The 17144-nt window shown below is 41.2% G+C and overlaps 1 protein-coding gene across 3 annotated transcripts in view; it reads right to left on the bottom strand.

Moving 5' to 3' along the window:
• Positions 1 to 16512, bottom strand: part of LOC113037692 (lethal(3)malignant brain tumor-like protein 3) — a 77357-nt gene extending 60845 nt beyond the window's left edge. The window contains exons 1-4 of one of the 3 annotated variants that reach the window (XM_026195005.1): positions 16319 to 16512; positions 13820 to 13951; positions 2626 to 2737; positions 1472 to 1622 (exon numbers count right to left, since the gene is read on the bottom strand). In XM_026195005.1, coding sequence (XP_026050790.1) covers positions 1472 to 1622; positions 2626 to 2737; positions 13820 to 13921 — 365 coding nt within the window. In that variant the 5' untranslated portion in view covers positions 13922 to 13951; positions 16319 to 16512. The remainder of the gene's footprint in view (positions 1 to 1471; positions 1623 to 2625; positions 2738 to 13819; positions 13952 to 16318) is intronic. The other 2 variants (XM_026195006.1, XM_026195007.1) reach the window with 2 other exon arrangements.
• Positions 16513 to 17144: the final 632 nt, after the last annotated feature.

Here is a 17144-nt window from a genome sequence, read left to right as displayed (position 1 = left end):
GACCTTCCTTTTCTATGAACACATGCTCTGGAAGCCACGCTGCTCACGGCTTGAGGAGCTCTGCTCACAAATACTAGAAAACAGAAATAACTTTTGCTGTCCCTTTCTAACTTTTAATGCCCCTTCAGTTCAAAAAGTGAGGCTGTTCCCCAGTATTTCTGTCTGGTTTTCAGTGTAAAAGAAAAACAAAAGAGGTTTTGTTTTAAGAGAAACTGATCAAAATAAAGAAGGTTTATGATTAAAAAGAGAACAAATATCTGCCAGAGGGCTTACAAAAATCATCTTCATTCACAGGGAAAACAATTTTTCATTATTCCAGATATTTGTTCTTGTTTTAGGCTTAAATTCACTTCATTTTGTTCAGTTATTCAGAAAACAAAACTTCATATCTTCATTTTGAATCTTAAGTAAACGTATCTTGAATTAAGGATGTTTATATATTTGTATGGGAAAGCAATAAAAAAATATTGAAAAATACATGCATTTTAGAATTGAATGCGATGCATTTTTGTTTATACATGTAAGACTTTCTGCTCTGATTTAAGACCTTTTTAAGGGCCTTTATTTGTGAAAGGGGAACGTGAGACTTTTTAAGACCCTCAGAAACCCTGAACTGAAACCTGCACACACTGTGAGAGGGACGGTGAATATGAGACGCTCTCATGGGGGTCACACACGCCACATTTATAAATTCAAACACCAGCCTGTCTCCTTCGGAAGAAAGAGAAATGATAATAGTATAATACAAGCTTTGCATTACATGTTCATTGACAGAGCTCACAGTCTTCACAGAGTCACCAGAAGACAGTAAGTGACAGTGTTTAGAGCAGGAGTAGTGTGACTGGTGGAATATAATGGACTTTAGTGTTATTTTAATTGGGTTCATCAGGTTTTCTGGTTTCTGGTTCACATCTGATCACTTTTAGTGCAGTGCTGGGGAAACTTACTTTTAAAAGTAATGTTTTACAAAAATTGCATTACTCCAGTCCAGGTAAAAGTAACAAATTGAGTTACTTTTTAACCCAACTCAACTTTTTAACTAGCAACATTTAACGTTACTTTAGCGTCACTGGTTGGGCTGGGCTTTGCTTATTTGTTTGTTTTTTAATAACAAAAACACAGAAGTTCTATTTTTGTCAACTGTAAAGGCCCTTTCACACCAAACGTGAAATGAATGAGCCTCAGGAGGAAGTGCCTTTGCAACTCGCTCCTGATTTCTCTCATCACTGGGACAGGAGAGAGGCGTCAGAGAATAAATGGGAAAACCAACGAACTCAGTAAATCAGATATTTCTTTAAAAATGAAAAGATACGCATTAGTTATTTGGAAAAGTCATCTGAATGCGTAACTCTTGTTACTTGTAATGTGTAACCCCCAACACATTCAAAGGCTGGAGGTGAACACTCTCTACACATGTAAGGCTTGCTCCGCTCATCCCTTACACTATGATCAGTGGCAGTGCAGGACTTACTCTTGCTGCTCCTGCTGGAGACAGCGCTCGCTGCAGTGGAGCCCGTTAGACAGGAAGTCCACCACCGAGCCCTTCCTGTTACAGCGCACACACACCAGGCCTCGCTGGGCCCACGCCGTCTCCTCCTTTGAGACCGGCCCCTCGGAGAGAGCTGAGGAAAATCAACACAAACTCTGATTAAATAATCAGTCGATCAATAGCCGTGCTCTTTTCAAATGTAAGTGTCTGGATTTACAAACAGAATCGAGAAGCTAGTGTTATTTTGTTTCCTTTTAAGAAAACACACAGTTAGTATATGATTAGATTAAAAGGGGCAAGTTTCTTTAGAGAATAGAATTAGAACAGAGTGTTAGAGTTAAAGGGGTCAAATAAAGCTGGAAGAGAAATAGCACTGTATACTTGTATACTTGCAAGGGTACTATTTCAATATTTTTTAGGTTATTAAAATGAAATTTTAAGCTAGTTTCCTTCCACATTTTTATTTTGTATTTTGATATTAAATCTTACAAAGAATTACAAAGAAACAGCAAGTAATTTTTTTTTTTACAATTTGCTTAACCCTTTTTTATTAACAACTTGTTGAACTTATTCATTATGTTCTTCATTATGTTCTTCTTGTGTTACTGCAAGTTAACTCAAGGTTTTTTTTTTTTTACATGCACTCAGCATCATATGTTTTAATAATATATATTAAAACATATATAAATGCATAAATACATCTATAAATATATTTCACATCAATTACAAAGAGTGAAATGCAGATGCATAGATGCCAGAGGAATTAAGAGCATGCACAATCCCACAATGAGTGCTGTCCAGAAAACGTTTAGACTTAGTTTTGATTGCTCTAAGGCGTCTTCATCAAGAAAAAGGCATAAAGAGCCGCCTGGCTGGATGTAAGGGAACTTCAAGGACTGTTAGACCTTTTTTCTGTAGACCTCATCAATAGTGGGAAGATCACAACCAATTATTTGCGAAGCAGTCTGAGTCAGACTAATTTCCAACCATTTTTACCACTTTATGAGCACAATGAAGTGAAAATCACAGAAATCTCCAGTTTACATCTATGGGATGTTATGTAGCACTAGCTAGAAGCTGTAGGGAGAGTGAAGGGGCTGTTCTGAGCCCAAACAGGAGCGCATGATTGTGTTTACCCTCTTGTGCAGTGGGGACGCTCCATGTGGTGGTGGCATGAGCTTTCTTGCCCCTCTCCTCCTCCATCTCATCCGTTATGACCTCCAGGACCCCAAACTCATTCACTCGGAACTAAAACACACATAAAGGAGACTCTTACACACTGTCTGCACTGCTGAATGTACACGACTAACCTACATACTCCCACCAGATGACCGTCATTAAAACATCATAACGATTTAATGCATGTCTTGCAAAAATAGCTTTCTTACTTTGTACTTTTCTTGAATCAAGAAGCATTTACTTGACAGGTAAAATGACTTTAAGCCTTGTTATATAAAAAATAAAATAAAATAAAAAAATAAATCTAAATATTATTAGTTTTTGCTTAAACTGAGCACAAGGTTTTTTTTAGTTTTTTTTTTTTATCTTTAACCAGGTAACTCAGTTGAGAACCAGTTCTCATTTACAATGACGACCTGGCCAAGAGGCAGCATAAAAAAGAAGGCACAATACAATAAAAACATAACAGAGTTACAAATAATAAAATTATAAACAGTAGGGTTGTGCCGATGGATAGTCAGATATATCGACATAAGCAGATTTCTCTGTCGATAATCAAGGCAATATTAGGCTCATTCTCCTATTTATGTATTATATTATAATAATAATAGCTATCAAACTGCCCAGCTATTTCACAAACACACGCGCATGCGCACACAATAAAGGATTAGACCCTGTATTCGGTGGAGTTGCAACACTTTGACTCGGATAATTCATAATATCGAGTTGGTGTCCCACACATTTAACGGCTGGTTTACGGCATTGCCCTCTTCTCATACATGAGAGATTAACTCTTTCTTGCCGTTAAAAATAAAGTAATAATAACAAGGCGGCAGAGCAAACTTATCCATAGTGGTTCTCACGTAGTCTTTCTCTTAAAGACTGATCACTTAACTTATAACTCACACTATGTGGTCCTGAGCGCTGTATGACTGATTCATCAGGCGTTTTCTGCAAATATCACATTCGAATATTTGAGCTCACAAAAAACAAATATTTGTTTATTTAAATTAAGTTTAATGAGACGGATGTTATTTTTCAGTAACATTTGTTTGTCATTTTTGAACAAGCTTACACACAATAAGCTTGAACATTTACTCTAGATCGTGTTTTGTAGCTTAAGAACCTTTAACAATGTGTGCAAACAAACAAAAAAGTACAGAGTAAAAGCAAAAAAAAAAAAGTGATCAAAGAAAAAACTTAAAGCAGCCTGCAGCAGTTAGGCTATTGTACAGAACGTAGCCTACATTTAACTTTGAACCTTTTAAACTGTCATCAAATCTTTTTTTTTTCTTTTTTTTCTATTGTTGTACATGTTCTTGATAAGAAACATGGGCATTGAACATGATCGGGGGAAAGTCGGCTCCTTAGTCTGTTAACAATAAGGCCAGCAGCGGAGAAAACGTGCTCTGATGGCAGACGTTGCCGGGATCAGTGTTGGTCATCTTACTTTACTTAACTGATAGAATAAAATCACTATAAGTATTTTAGAAAATGTTTTATTTATTTGAACTTAATAGATTGCAGCCTGCCATATGATATGCATAGAAATAACAACATATAAAAAATAAATATTGAAAATAAAATTCAAGTACAAAATGAAGACAAACAAATTTAAACTTGGGTAAAAAGAAACAAAGGGAAACCTGGCCATTAGTGCAAATATCTGTAACTGTATAGTAGGCCTAAAGTTACTGCACAATAAACAGAACACTATCCAACTCTTATGGTGGGTTCACAGTCACACCAGACGCAAATAAGAGCATCTGCTGCGAATTATTTCAATGTCGATGCCAAGACTCGAATAGACAACCTCCGAAAATCGGCGAAACACATTTTTAAATAAACTGCATATTTGAGTTTAAAACAACTACATTCTCGCATTAAATACTTTAAAAACTACATTTCATGACACAATAACAGTAATATTTAGAAAATTATCCGAATAAAAATGGTGGTTGAAAATGCTGCGTGAACTCAACTGGCAGAAGCCCACCCATATCGCAAATTTGCGTCTGTTGTGAAGTTAATTTCACGCGCGAATGAAACATATGACCTCAAAATGTTCAAGCGTCCAACTACGCACGAATAGCACGATTTATTCCTGCAAGTCACGTCTGGTTTGAACACAGCATTAAACATTCAATACAGTAACATGTTAGCATGTGTTGATGTGAGGTGGTTTATAAGCTTTGAGTTGCTTGAGGCAGACGTGGATAAAGTCTTTTTTTCCTGGGAATAGCGTGCATGTTACAGAAAAATTCTTGCCTTTAGTTTCCGGTGTTGTGCCCAATTTCGACCCCCTGCCGAATTATTACCACCCTTGTTCAAGTCGTTACCTGATTGCCTAATTCTAACCCCAACCCAAATCCTAACACCTCCCCCACACCTACTCCTAAATCTACCAATACTAGGTGGGTAATAATTCAGCAGGGGGTCGAAATTGGGCACAACACCGGTACTTCCAGTTCGAGAAGGCCATTATCGCTGATGCCGTCATGTGTTTAGAGGTTGTCAGAGCATGCAGTGAGACAGCGTGAGCATGGCAACGCCCACCCAGCCAATCATCATCGGATTTTTAATGGTGTCAGGCAGCTGATGTGTAGCCACTAGCCAAAGCATGACACGTTGCGCTTTATTCAACCAAATTGTGGTAACGCAACACTTTACATTCTCAGTAAAGATAACGACATAATGCATAATCTCAGAGCCATCCAATGAGAACATTATAGGCAGATATTCAACCATACCAACCATTTTATTTGTATTTAAAACTAAATGAAGACTAGAGAAATTGGCCTGCAATAAAGATAATGCAATAGTCAAGGAAGTGAAATGTATAAATGATACCATCATCAGCATATACATGCACGTGAGAATCATCTGCGGCAAAGTGCAATATCATTAACATAAATATTAAAAAGTACAGGGCCTAATATACTTCCTTGTGGGACCCCTTTAAATAGGAGCAGGGAATCTGCCTGAAACCCCTCCAACCTTACTGATTGTAAACGACCAAATCAGTAACTCTTGAACCAAGCCAGTCAGCTCTCAGAGAGTCCTATATCTCTTAGCCTATCTAGCAAAATTTGATGGTCCACAGAGTCAAAAGCCTTTGCCAGATCAATGAATGCAGCTACACAATATTCTTTATTGTCAATAGCATGTATTAGGTCATTGAGAACATTAAGTGTTGTTGTGATACAACTATGGCTGGATCTGAAGCCAGACTGAACCTGATTAAGGACATCATAAGTCTCCAAATGGTGCATAAGCTGCTTGTTGACCAACTTCTCTAATATTTTATAGAGAGAGTTCAAAATGGAAAGGTATCTGTAACGATTTAGATCTGAGTTATCACCCCCCTTTAAAAAGTGAGAGAGAGAGATTAAAGATACAAGCGATAGGCGCTGCAATAATAAGATGACTTCTTTAAAAAAAACTGGATCTAATTCATTCAGTAGATTTATGAATATCCAGATTGAGCAATTTCCCAAGTTCCTCAGTCTCTTGTATCATCTGGAAGGAGAAGAAAGAGGGACCTAAGGCAGGTGAATGCAACAGATGCCAAGTTAACTGGAGAACAATTAGTTCCCATCACTATCATCAACTTCCCATCACTACTGGTGATCCGAAAACCGATGCAACCGGTTCTTGACTCGAGAACGAGTCAATCGTTTGTTTGTTCGTTCGTTATCTGGCTCAGCTCGGTGTTCATCTTCAGTTCTCTCTTCACAGCAGTTCAGTCAGTGTACTGTTTGAGTGCATGCATTACTCCGGGATATTGGTTTGTTTGAACTCAGAGGGAGTGTCAGCCACATTAAAAAAGTTAACAGCTTAATTCATTTGTGGATTAATGCGTATTGGAGACGCGAACCGTTTCAAACGATTCATTTCTATTTGGTGAACTGGTTCAAGAAGATCCGGTTACATGGACTGATTTGTTCGCAAACCAGATATCACTAAACTGCAGTGTTTTGAACTCTCTCTTCCAACAGACCCAGAAGAGAGACAATGCTGAATATGAAGTCATAGTTTTTGCTATTTTTGCACAAAAATGTATTTTAGATTATTCAAAAAATTCTAACTGACCCTCTAATGTCACATGGAGTACTTTGAAGATGTTCTTATTACCTTTCTAACCATGGACAGTATACCATACACCCACTTTCATTGGAGGGAGAGAAAGCTCTCGGACTAAATCTAAAATATCTTAAACTGTGTTCCGAAATGACGGAGGTCTTACGGGTTAGTCGTTAATGACATAATTTTCATTTTTTGGTGAACTAACCCTTTTAAGTTCCAGGGACAGCTACTTAAGTTCGCCCATCCTACACACACGTGACTGACCGCTCGCTCACACCAACTGGAGGAGAATGGGTCAGTGTTACTCTATACACTGCACTCAGCCTGAGGGATTCCTACTCTTTCAGTCATTGAGGAGACAATTGAAAACAGTGCATACCGCAAGAACGAATGTGTTCTCAAAAATCAGGCAATTTGATAATACCTAGGATATCAAAATCAACTGCGGGCGGCAGATCCTTTTCCTATTTGGCACCTAAACTATGGAATAACCTACCTAACACTGTTTGGGAGGCAGATACAGTCTTGCAATTCAAATTTAGATTAAAAACCCATCTCTTTAACCTGGCATACACATAACATACTAATGCTTCTACTATCCAAATCCGTTAATGGATTTTTAGGCTGCATTAATAAGGTAAACCAGAACTGGAACACTTCCCATAACACCCTATGTACTTGCTACATCATTAGAAGAATGGCATCTACGCTAATATTAGTCTGTTTCTCTCTTGTTCCGAGGTCACCGTAGCCACCAGATCCAGTACGTATCCAGACCAGATGGTGGATCAGCACCTAGAAAGGACCTCTACAGCCCTGAAAGACAGCGGAGACCAGGACAACTAGAGCCCCAGATACAGATCCCATGTAAAGACCTTGTCTCAGACGACCACCAAGACAAGACCACAGGAAACAGATGATTCTTCTGCACAATCTGACTTTGCTGCAGCCTGGAAATGAACTGCTGGTTTCGTCTGGTCAGAGGAGAACTGGCCCCCAACGTTTTTAAAATGTCTAAAAAAATGGTCTTAAAGACCAGTTTTTTACGTTTTTGGTATTAATGCTTTTTTTACGCAACTCTGTGATCACCTTTATTTATATAGTGCTTTAAACAAAATACATTGCGTCAAAGCACTGAACAACATTCATTTGGAAAACAGTGTGTCAATAATGCAAAATGATAGTTAAAGGCAGTTCATCATTGAATTCAGTGATGTCTTCTCTGTTCAGTTTAAATAGTGTCTGTGCATTTATTTGCAATCAAGTCAACGACATCACTGTAGATGAAGTGACCCCAACTAAGCAAGCCAGAGGCGACAGCGGCAAGGAACCGAAACTCCATCGGTGACAGAAAGGAGAAAAAAACCTTGGGAGAAACCAGGCTCAGTTGGGGGTCAGTTCTCCTCTGACCAGACGAAACCAGTAGTTCAATTCCAGACTGCAGCAAAGTCAGATTGTGCATCCTGTGATGACGTCACGTTGGGGAGAAGTCGAGGAAAGGTAGCCTCAGCCTAGTATGATGCCGTGTTCCAGACAACCAGTAACCCGTGTTTTTCCAACCTTAAACCCATGAAAGTGCACTGGAACGGCAGTCAAACCCGTGACTTCTTACCCATGAACTCATGTCTCGTACTAGATCGATCTACTCCGAATTCCGAGGTCACACAGCACGCGAAACAACGATGGCAGCCCCTACAAATAATACTGCCTACGGATGAAGTGTTTATGCAAGTGGTACACAGATGATGTACAACCAGACACCAGATCAGCAAAAGAGCAACAGATCCCCCAACTCGCCATCAAAAGCACTCAACAGGCACCCGCAATCTAAGAATGATCCGCAGGTGACAAAAGTGTTCCAAAGACTGTAAAAATAATGAAATGCACAAGCATTACTGAAAAATTAACACAAATGCAGAAACAGAGAGGAGACATGTAACGGGTAACCAGCTCATCTATCTAATATCTGCCAATGGGGTAAGAAAAATAATCTTGTTTAGCCTTTGAATTAAGAGTACTTTTCTTAATCCATCGGCAGATATTTCTGCTCGTTTTAAGCAAAAAATAAAAGAATTAGATTTTTTTTTTAAATCAAGACCATTTTACAAGTCAAGTTAATGCATCTTGATTCAAGAATGTTTAGATATTTGTGCTAGAAAACCAGACAAATATTAAGTAAGAAAACTTTCTCAGGTTACTCGTGTAACCTTGGTTCCCTGAGATGAAGGAACGAGACATTGCTTTGGGAATATCCCTTCCTCCAAATACTACAGAAGCCTTACTGAATCACACCAATCAGAATCAGAAAAAGGCTAATGGCATTCAAGCATGTGCAATATGAGGGGCTCCAACTCCATTTAAGGAAGCGCTTGTACGTCATCAATTAAGAATCTTGACTGAAGCAACTTGGCATTCTAAGATCCTGAGCTTGGTGACACTGCAATAAGAACAATGTCTCATTCCCTCATCTCAGTGGACTGAAGTAACGTGAGTAACCGAGAGCATTCCCTCTCAATTTGGTTACTTCTACATTGCTTTGGGAATGTATAAATTCCCGCTGTGTCATAACGATGGATCCTGGCTTCACTTAGTATGCCTACTTTCAGGTATGGAACCGTAATGAGAGTGACAATGATATTGGCACTCTTGGTAAACACATTCCAATCTACAGGACCTAGACAAACCATGTAAAAGTCAAGGGGGGCACTGCAACTAGACGAAGCCACGTCACAGCAGGGACGGAGTTAACACTGGTGAAACAGAGAATGTGAAATGGCGGCGGCTCCAGCGCCATCACATATAGATTAGTAGAAGTTTGTTCAATTTCAATGAAATTATGTGTTATGATGCAACGGCCATATCAGTGCTCAAATAAGCAGAGTATTATGTTTATCATGTCCTAAAGACGAGATTAACTATATCATAACAATGTGATAAGCTGATAGGGACAGCATTGATTTGGTGGTACGTCAGTACAGGAGTCTATACGACCTAGTAGAAATCACTGAGGCAAGCAGTTCAGATCATAACTGGGGGTATGATCATATGAGGCTATGAGACTATGAGACTATGGCTAAGTAGGCGTGTGTGCTGCTCCAACTGTCAGCACACGTGAGGCAAGCAACAGGTTATAAAACCTTGTGAAAGTGCTAGGTGATAACCAGCGGTCACCATGCAAATGTCCTGAATAGATATGCCATTTGCCAGGCCCATGAGGATGCGAGTCCATGGGTTGAGGGTCCCAAACCCCTATAGGGCATTCCACGCTCTTACAGCCAAAGCAATTACATCGATGAACCAGTGTGACAGCCTTTGCTTAGACACAAACAGGCCTTTTGTGCGCCCTCCAAAGCATGCAAATAGCTGCTCAGAGAGCCTGGATTCAATAAACAAGTCATCATCGATTGACAGCGCCTGCAGGTCGCCAACTCGTTTAACAGAGGCAAGTGCAAGGAAAGCTGTCTTGAGAGAGAGAGTGAGTGCAAGCTCTGTGATTGTATGGGCTCAAACAGGGGTACCGTGAGAGCATCAAGCATACGTGCCAAATCCCAAGTGGGCGGGTGGTAGGGCAAGGGGGATCAGCCTTCATGCTCCTTTTAAAAATCGTATGATCAGGTCATTTCTGCCAATTGGGCAATTGTTGACGTGCGCATGGAATGATGTCACATACACTTTCGATGTGAATGGTGTACAACCAATATCAAATCACTCTTGAAGGAAGGCAAGAATTATTCGTATTAGGCAGTTGAATAGGTCCAGCATCTTCACCAGTTCTGGGAACCACGGCAGATTGGGCCATTTCAGTGCCACTATCAGAACAGATTTTCTGTCCTCTCTGATATTACAAGACACGCAAAGCAGAAGTTTCACTGTAGGAAAGGCATACTTGAGTACTTTTGGCCAGCTGTGAGCTAGTGCATCAACTCCCAAGGGAGAGTGCACAGAACAAGGTCTCTTGCCAAGTGCAAGCTCACACCCCCTTGGTGATTAATAAATGCTACCACCGTCACATTGTCCATCCAGATGAGTAAGTGATGGTGGAGAATGTCCGGGAGAAAGCACTCAGTGCTAAGTGTACAGCTGTCGCATACGGCTCTCCAGCCTCTGCTCGATGCATTTGTCATAACAGTCTTTCTCCTTATCACTTGGCCAATAGGAACTCCCCAGTGATACAGAGTCATATTGTGTCAAGGGGTCAGTGCATCCCAGCAGTCGCGCATCACTTTAGCCCCATTCACACTGCACGCGGGACCTGGCATATTGCCGGAACATTGCCAGGTCGCCTTCTGTGTGAAAGCAACCACGTCCCGGGATTGATTCAGGCATTGATCCCGGGTCGGGGACCTAGTAACATTGCAGGTTTCGACCCGGGACAAGCGCTGTGTGAACAAAAGCCAGATCTAATGCCGTGTCGAAGTGATGATGCGCGTTATCGCGCGACTCTTTTACCGGCTGTTTTGAAGAAAGATCAACGTTCGCGACGAAAACATATGTGCAAACTGTAATGAAGCAGAGATCAGTTATTTCCTTACTGTCCGCACTGACGCCGAGATCGTCCACTTGCTTCAGTGAAAGTATAACGTGCCTAGTGTTTCCGACTCGTACATTACACTTCATGCCCTGATGTCATATGTTGTTACGGGATCTTTATGGGTTGTGTGTGAAAGCATGCACATGTCCCGGGTAATCACTGGCAGTGTAAAAGTGCCAAATCTAGCGACCAGGGAACAATTGCCGGAACATTTTACACGTGTATTTGCCGGAATTGCAGTGTGAAAGGGGCACTTTGATGCGCAAGGTGCCTGTGCCCCATACACTTTGTGGCACCTGGCCTTTTAGCCAGAGCTGAAGCGGTTGCATTTGTAGGGGGCTTAGTTTGCACACTGTCAGAGACTGAGCTTGTCGTCGAGCAGCGCACGCTCTAATTTGGCTAAGATTAGCCAATCGTTGAGATAGTTCAGGATGCGCAGTCCACTCTGTTTTAGATGCGAGAGAGCAGCATCCATGCGCTAGGGATAAACCCAAGGGTAGGACCATGAATTAGCACGCTATCCCCTCAAATGCAAATCTCAGGAAATGCCTGTGGCGAGGGGCTACCTGAATGTGAAAACAAGCATCCTTTATGTCCACAGAGATAAACCAATCTGATGTGTGAGAGGATTTGTCTTTTTTTAAGGGCCGGGGAGCAGCTGGCCCATACAGTTAATGAATAACGGATCAGCTACGACAGCCTACATCGCACATCCTGCGATGTGACAATCGTGGATTCGTACATCGCGATATCGATGCTTAAACGACACATCGTGCAGCCCTAAGTGTAACTGTTCTTTATTGAACCTTATAGGGTATTTCATAATCCACTCTGATACCCCTGGCAGTGCCTGGCATGCTTCCGTAAACTGTGACAGTGGGCGAGGCAGACTGCCCACCACTATGCATAACTTGCTGTTGGGGGGCCGGGGAGTTTAATAACAAACGAGTGTGAGTGATGGAGGAGAGAGAAGTGAGAGGAGGAAAATTGTTCTGATTTTGAGGTGAGTTTTGCATGGCATTGTGGAAAAGTCTAAACGCAAACATTACAATTACTTTCGCAGCTCGCAACAAGCAGGGGGGCCTGTTGAACACACACAGCAGAGCTCCGTCAGTGGCTCATCTTCGGCGCTGAGTGGAGCTTTCCTCCTCAGAGAGACAGCATCAAGATTGCGGCTTTGCTTCCGGTGCTGATGGCCTGCCGTATCTGTCAGGGCAGGGCCTCTCGCTCTTCGAGCCTTCACCATCATCTCATATTAATGCCGAACAGCAGCAGAAGAGGCATGCGGTCTTCCCACACGCTGCTCTGAGGAGGAGGGGTAATGCAAAGGCGGATTCACGCCAGCGCACTATGGCAGGACATGGCTAATGGCCTTCAACTGTTTCAGAACCTCGACGAAGCGCTCCGTGAATGTCTTTGCCAATGCTCCAAAGAGACCTGAGGGATTCACGTGCTCATCCAGAAGGGCCGTTTTTAACTCGTTGAGTCCTTTAACTTGCTCAGAGTAAGCCACAGGTGACAATATAGCACCACAAGATTTCCCATGTTGTGGCCGATTTCTCGAGCTGTCACATTCATAGCTCGGAGGGCCAGGGCAAACTATCCACAGAGGACATGAGGGAGGAACCCGGGTTGTGTACTGGACTGGTGAGCAGCACATTCTACAACTTCACTATCTTGTCATACACCTTGGGGAAAGAGGGGCCAGGCCTTTACAGGGGGTCCTTTCAGCCACTGTCCGACTGGAGGTACCACTTGTCCAGACGGCTCATCAACTGCACTGGACAGGACACGTAGGAGCTCTGTATCAGTATAATGGAGGTCCCCCGTGTCACTGCCATGGATTCAGTGTAATCCAGCAGGCTGTTGGTACACTTCTCTCTCACAGACACTGCCACCGAAATGGCATCATCTTTCTCTTCAGCGCCCCCCATGGACACAACATCTTCAGCACTGGGGGAGGGGGTGGAGATCAGTGGTCATAAAGCACACTGGAAGGGGACCTGCAGCAGGTGGGTGAGGAGTGTGCAGGCTCGTAACCTGACCCTGACAGATCCACATCAGAAGCTCGAAAGAGGCTGCAGAGTAAGACAGCGGTAGGGCTAGTTGGGCAAGTTCATCGCCTTGGACGATGAAGGCTCATATTCAGTTGGATCTACACAGGAGAGGCAATCGCAAGTCATCCTTGTTGTCCGAAGCTCACTGGAAGCTCACCGGAACACAGCAGGAGAAGAAAAGGTGTGTCCGCTGCAATGTGTAAATCACGATGAGTAGTCTTGTTGATAGGCTTCTTGCTTCTCACAGAAGACTGGCTGAAGGAAAAGATTCTGAACGGATGACGTTCAAGCGCTGACTTATATAAAGTGGGAGCTCCTCATATTGACATTATATATCAACACCATTGGCCAGTTTCACTGGCGTGATTCAATTAGGCTTCAGTAGTATTTGGAGGAAGGGATATTCCCAAAGCAATGACTAAATCGAAAGGGAACCATTTTTTGTCATGTAATAAAGGTCTATATGTATTTGCTAACCTTGAGCTCGCTGCCAGGCAGTGTTCCCACTCCGTCCTTCCAGTCCATCGCCCCGTACACATCAAACTCTGGAGCGGCTGTGCTCGGGCCTGACGACTCCATCACACCCGCACACAGCTAATCTAAAAAACACTGCATAATAACCCACACAACCACCAGATATATGAGCCTTAATCACAATATACCACTTGAGGTCATTACAAACCACACTGAAACTATTCTGTGATCTTTATACTTCATCTATACAGACACTTTGTGTGTTTTTACTAAAGAGAAACAAAATTCTGATTTAGATATTTAAGGTTTGTATGCGCATGTAAACGTGCACAGTCTGATTCAGAAACCATAACAACTGAATCTCACAATTCACTGGTCACATTTCACGCCACAATTAAATATATACAATATATATATGCTGTTTTGAATACAAATTTAAGCCTTTTTTGTTTAGAAAACTGCATTGTAATGTGTAATTTTAGTGACAATTCAATCAGCATTAAATGTCTTTTTCTTTAGTTTTTGGGGTAAATATGGCCCAGACATATTCTTGGCTGATCAGATTCATCCATATACTAATGTTAAATCATTTAAAGCACTCTAAATTATTTTGCTATTAAAAAGAAAAAAAGAAAAAAAAAATCTAAACAAATGAAGACATGCAAAAGCCTCTAGGTGTCATCTGAAATTTTCTTCTGGAATTAGCATTTTTCTCAGGCTGCTATGTTTATGTTGAGTTATTTAACTTTAACAGCAATGAAAACAACCTACTCACTGCTGTTAAAATTAAATCTACTGAAACTAAACAGGTCATTTTAGAAGAAAACCTGAGACAGCACTTGAGAGGCTTTTACATGTGAACTCTTCAAATATTACATTTTTAGTTCAGTGTTAGTTTACCAGCTACCGTCTAATCAATAGCACTGTTTTGTGCATTTAGACAGTATGCATGTTTTTGTAAACTGCCTTTAATGCATAATCTATCAAATAAAAACATAAGACGACTTGTTTCTTATCTGTCCTTCAAATCAATGTCAAACCTTCTTTTAGCTGTGTTACCCTTGGACAACCACAAAGCAGCACAACACAACATAACACACTGTTTAGCATTGTAACCAGTTTAGCACTGTAACAAGTTAAACTGGGAGACGGCATAATCGTTGTATTAACAGGCAATCTTTAGGGCACAGAAGCAAGTTTCAGGCGAGTGTGTGTCTCTGGTGTGTGTGTGTGTGTGTATGTTAGTGCCGCATGAGGCCTAGCGCATGTGTGTTATTCCCTGATCCGCCAGCAGATCGCGCTGTTGCTCGCCCTTCATCCGCGGCGCTGGAAACTTTCAAGCCCCGTTCAACAATGAATAAAAAGAAATGCACGCAATATTGTCACATATTGCAACATTTTGTCAGCGCATCGCGTGTTTTGATTCATTTTAACATGGTTTCGCATGAAATGCCGGTTAGAGTTGAATAACTGTCGCATATCCGGAGGTTAAACGATTTTCTCAGCTGTAGATGGTATTTATAGGTATTTGCTATGTTATATAATTAAACAAAGTTTATTTTCTCAACAAATATTTGAAATCTCCGTGCAAATGCTTTACTTTTCTATTTGAAGTGCAATATTCCGTCATCTATTTGAATAACATGATTTATTTTATTTATTATATATTTTTAAATAATGATGATGTAGATTAAATTCTAAGACGACGACGATCAAATGAAATGCATGTTAATTTTCCACTTTGAGTTTTACTGCGCCGGATTTTCTTGTTAAACGCGTTTATTTTAACGTCTGTGTGTATTTCTTGCGTGCAGCTCTATTGTATTAAATAGTTTCCCCTGAATGCACACTGAATAATACTGCACTGAATGACAGTGCAGTATTATTTTCCCCTAAATATCGACGACGATGAGCTGCGATGACATATTTCAGACGGCACAGGATCAGATATTAAAACACTTTTCTTTAATGTGTTTTAAAGGCAGTTTCCCAAAATGGCGGAGCAGGAATTATATTCACTATATAATTGAAAGACACGGGCCTGGCGAATCGCGACATTATTGCTGATCAATGACATTTTTAAAGTGCATGATTGAGCCGATCGCACGAGACGTGTTTTGTTTGGCACGATCAGTTCCTGTCGTTCCCAGCACACAGGAGCAATGCACTACTGCTTTGCATTATTCTACACAGACTCATAAATACATGCTTTATTCCTGCCATCAGCCGCACATGCACACTTTGATCCTTTCTATCGACTGCGTCTATTTTGATTGTCATTCGTTAGCGTTATTCTTTATTTCATACTCTCTTCCTGCTGCTCATATTATTGATGACACGTCCAGGCGTTTTCTACTTTAAATCTAACTTTCGTTCTTATTCCTTCGCATTAAACCTCCCGCGAAAGTCTGAAGCGGCGCATAAAGGTTTATTACAGAGTAGAAAATGCAAGACGAGCAGTTTATTCTAGCGTGCGATTGTTTTAATTTGTCTGTTTCTTACCCAAATTCTCCCACGAGTACTGAGAAATTGGCCAGGCGGACTCCAGTGCGCATGCGCAGTGCAGCCGTCGCGCTTCACACTCGCCCGTCATCATGACAATATCGAAAGTTTTGCGCTGAAACAATTGCGACGGATCTCGAGGGTCCCACCGACCCAGTAGCCTCCTCAGAAACCCGCCTGTGGCTCTTTTAACGAGCGGTGACGGGGTCCGGTGGCGTTAAACATCGCCATTGCTGGTTTGTTACTAAAAATAAATTCCTGCGTGCGACCCAGCCTTCCAAAATGTATAGAAACGTCTCAGTAAACACGAACGATCAAACTCTCGTGGGTTCATTGCCCACAGATGGAGAAATGCGATGCAAACAAACGCTGTGCAGTGCTCTAGTTTCAGATATTCATGAACTACTGAACTAAACAACACTGGACTGATCCTGAACTACTGAACAACACTGAACTGAGCTGTATAGAGCTACAGAACAACACAACACTACACTTTATATTGAGCTACACTGAAGCCTACTGTAAACTACACCAAAATAAATCAGCAACACTAGATACTATTAAACTAACATATACTGCATTATAGCCTACTACTAAGTTCAGTATTACAATGAGTTTTTGCAGACCTTCATCTCTTGAAAGTGTGTTTAACTGTTTAATGTGTGTGAAGGCACATATAAGTACCTCATTTTTATTTCCTGACAATAACACAGGCTCACAACACATAAATGATGCTGACGATGTAGAATTGAACTGATAGCTATGGAAACAACACTAAATGATGAACAATGATCAAATAAACTGGCCACACAGCTTCCACACCAAG

Source organism: Carassius auratus, chromosome 20 (genome assembly GCF_003368295.1).
Source record: "Carassius auratus strain Wakin chromosome 20, ASM336829v1, whole genome shotgun sequence".
Classification (NCBI taxonomy): Eukaryota; Metazoa; Chordata; class Actinopteri; order Cypriniformes; family Cyprinidae; genus Carassius; species Carassius auratus.
Note: the sequence above shows the minus strand (reverse complement) of the source record. Positions and strands in the feature narration are given on the sequence as shown.